We start from the raw sequence: 3,325 nt of genomic DNA on the forward strand, positions 1-3,325 counted from the left end.
CCTGTGACGGTGCGCTGGGGACCCTCCACCCAGCCGGCGGTCTGTCCCCGGACTCGACACTCGGGACCCTCCACCCAGCCGGGTCTGTCCCTGGACCGACACTCGGGGACCCTACACCAGCCGTGGTCCAGTCTGTCCCCGACTCGACACTCGGGACCCTCCACCCAGCCGGGTTTTCCCGTACTCGACCGGGACCTCCACCAGCCGGCGGTTGTCCCCGACTCGACGCTCAGGACCCTCCACCCAGCCGGCGGTCTGTCCCCGTACTCGACACTCGGGACCCTCCACCCAGCCGGCGGTCTGTCCCCGGACTCGACACTCGGGACCCTCCACCCAGCCGGCGGTCTGTCCCCGGATCCACATTCGGGCTGCAGGCCTGTCCCGGGTCTTCAGACTCGGGTCTCCTCCCTTCTTATAGTCGGCCCCGGGCCGGGACGGAGGACTCCTCCCCTGCTGACAGTCTACCTCGGGACTCCGGACTCGGGTCTCCCCCTCCCCGCTGACAGTTTACCTCGGGACTCCAGACTCGGGTCTCCCCCTCCGCTGCTGACAGTTTACCCCGGGGCCCACACTCGGGTCGCCTCCCTGCCCCTGTCCGGCAGTTCGCCTCGGTACACCTGACCGCCCGCATCAGGCCTTGAATGGTGACACGGTGGATCGGGGTGCACGAGGGATACCGATCTGCCCGTGTACTTGCGGTTTGGAGACAGGCCCGTGGCGAGCGCGGAATGTGGGTGATTGGGACATCGTTCGAATTCCCACACGTGCTCCTTTTTACGGAGGGAAACTGCGGGCAAACTTTGGTGGTAGCGCTCGCGCTTCATGGGCCATGATACTTGTGAGACGATTTTGAAGCGGGGCCGAGGAGGCATGGCTGCCCACCGCACGACCGACGCTGCGACAAGGCGTTCAGGTTACGGTTGGATTTCTAGGGATGCTTTCAAAATCGCACAATAGTCCATTTCCTGGGGATAATTAATCATTTACGATGCCCATCCGAGCTTGACGGAGGTCGGAATAGATGGTGCACTGCACAAATCTCGTAATGGCACACGGAGCTGGGCTTTGAAGATTTCCGCTGGGTGGGTCCATTCATTACTCACCTGATAACGCCAAGGCAGGCACATTTGCTTTCCAGGAGCCATGCCCAGCCCCAGTCAGGACGGATTGACTGGTAGCTGGCATCCAGTCACCACTCACAGCCAGCCCCAAACGCAGCTCAGAGGGATCCTCTGTGGATATGGGTGGGTGAGGGCGGGGGGGGGGGACATCAATGCCATGTTTCCAGAGCTGAGGCGGCCGCCGTTGTGGGCCGTCCTTCGGTCGGGCCCGCTCACACGCCGTTCTGCCTCAGCCGCCGTCTGCCGCTGGGCCCCGCCCGCCGCCGGCCGACCCCAACCTGGCCCAGTGTCCGATCTGCTCCCGCGCCTTCGCCAAGGACCGGCTGGACAAGCACCAGGCCATCTGCGAGAAGTCCACCAAGAAGAAGCGCAAGGTGTTCGACCCGGTCAAGATGCGTGTGCAGGGCACCGAGTCCGAGAGCTACCTGCGCAAGATCAAGTCCAAGAAGCCCGAGAAGGTGAGCGTCGGCAGTCAGTGCGCGGCTAAGGTCAGGTGTTCGAGGGTTTATGATGCGGTGAGTCGGGGAGCGCCGTGAGTGTCGCTCCCATCAGCTTAACGTGCCAAATCCTGCACCCCATCGGCTGCCATGCCCGCGGTCCAGCCGCTCATTGCGTTGTGTTTGCTACACCCGTCCGTATATGAAATAGGCGTAACATCGCGCTCTCCGTCCGCACAGCAGGTGGCGCCACCGAAGAAGGACTGGCGCAAGCAGCACGAGGAGTTCATCCGCAACATTCGCGCGGCGAAGAAGGCGCAGGCGCATCTGGGCGGCCGGCGGAAAGCTGGAGGACCTGCCGCCACCGCCGCCCATGGACACGTCCGACTACGTTCACGTGTCCACACTGCGGCCGCCGCTTCAGCGAAGCGGCCGCCGACCGACACGTGCCCAAGTGCGCCACGATCGCCAGCAACAAGCCGGCGGCGGGCCGTGCACAGAAGTCAGCCGCCCGTGCTCCGCCGGCAAGGCTTCGCCGCTAGGGGTGCTGCGGTCTTGCCGCCAAGGGCGCTGGGGTCGCGGTGGTGGGAGCGCTGTGGTCGCGCCGCTAGAGGTGCTGCGATCGTTCCGTCAGAGGCGCTGCAGCTGAGCCGCCAGAGCTGCTGCTGTCGTGAGGATCGGAGGTCTGGAATTGGTGGTGACGTGGCTCTTGGCAGATGGCAGGGCCGATCGGACCGGATTTTCTGCGCTTCTTGAAAGGCAGTGGGTGTAAATAGGGGTCAGGCCTAGCTTGAACATGCGCTGATGACTGGCTGGCTCATGTTTGACGCCAATTTCTGTGTTAGAGACGACCTGGGACGTGGACAATTCCGACACGTCATTGGTATTTTTTACCTATTTACACGTTTTTGAGAAACCTTCACGAACCCTGGTGTTCATGTAAAAATGCTTAAGTTGAAGTTCAGTCCATGTTTTGCTGACTAGAACGATGAACTAAAAAAGATGACTGGCCGTGAAACAAAACGAAAGCATGCCAACTAAAACACTGGTCCTAATGTAGTCGTCTTGAAATCGATGTCTAACATCTTAACGGTTTTTATGGTTTCGTGAGCATGTTGCGCCTCCTCCCCCCATATGCAGAAATCATTTGCAGTGATATTCCTTGACCTGGGACTGTCACATCGTGTTGTGAAAACTGGAACTCTTCACAGCCTTTTTAAGAAAACCATGTTGTTTATGACAGAAAGCCTTTTTCTGTGATATGAGAACGAGAGATATCATAATGTAGTAACTTAACATTGCATGCCGTTTCAACGGAAACAAACTTACAAGTAGACCATAACGCGAAGCCAGCAGCCGAAATGCCCGGCAGGGCAGAGATGCAACTGAGGGCGGCAGTTTTCTACATGATGTTCCGCACGTCGACAGGAAAGCATCTTGGCGCCGCGAACGTTTCGCAGCGGTTCCTGAGCTGCGCGTATGACAGTGACGCTTGTATTCTGCGCCTCCAGGGCGGCTAGCCGACTCCGCTCTTGCTGCACCGGTGACTGAGCGTGTTGTGTTCGCTTGAATGCCAGGGTATGGTGTGCCGCCTGCGGACTGTGGCGGGCGTGTGGTAACGAAACTCAGTTGGATCTATGTGTAGTGTGGAAGCTGGTGAAAAATAAACTGCCTGTTGGCCCAACTAGCTGATTTAAGCAGCGAGTGAGGACCAGCAAAATGAAGTGGGCGTGGTAGTGATCTTCAGAGTCGCCGTTACACCGTCCT

At 59.5% G+C, this 3,325-nt stretch overlaps 1 protein-coding gene across 1 annotated transcript; it reads left to right on the forward strand.

The window, feature by feature from the left end:
- The first annotated feature begins 829 nt into the window (after window positions 1-829).
- Window positions 830-3,078, forward strand: LOC119094453 (zinc finger C2HC domain-containing protein 1B). Its single transcript, XM_037217510.1, has 4 exons — window positions 830-838; window positions 1,355-1,579; window positions 1,799-1,903; window positions 3,070-3,078. Exons 1-4 carry the CDS (start codon window positions 830-832, stop codon window positions 3,076-3,078), a joined length of 348 nt encoding a protein of 115 aa, XP_037073405.1.
- The last annotated feature ends 247 nt before the right edge of the window (window positions 3,079-3,325 follow it).

This window comes from Pollicipes pollicipes, unplaced genomic scaffold, assembly GCF_011947565.3.
Source record: "Pollicipes pollicipes isolate AB1234 unplaced genomic scaffold, Ppol_2.1 Scaffold_4002;HRSCAF=4701_pilon_pilon_pilon, whole genome shotgun sequence".
Taxonomy (NCBI): Eukaryota; Metazoa; Arthropoda; class Thecostraca; order Pollicipedomorpha; family Pollicipedidae; genus Pollicipes; species Pollicipes pollicipes.

Coding starts and splice junctions, on each gene's coding strand:
- LOC119094453 (XM_037217510.1), top strand. Junction 1,580..1,798: donor AGTCCAAGAAGCCCGAGAAG/GTGAGCGTCGGC, acceptor CCGTCCGCACAG/CAGGTGGCGCCACCGAAGAA.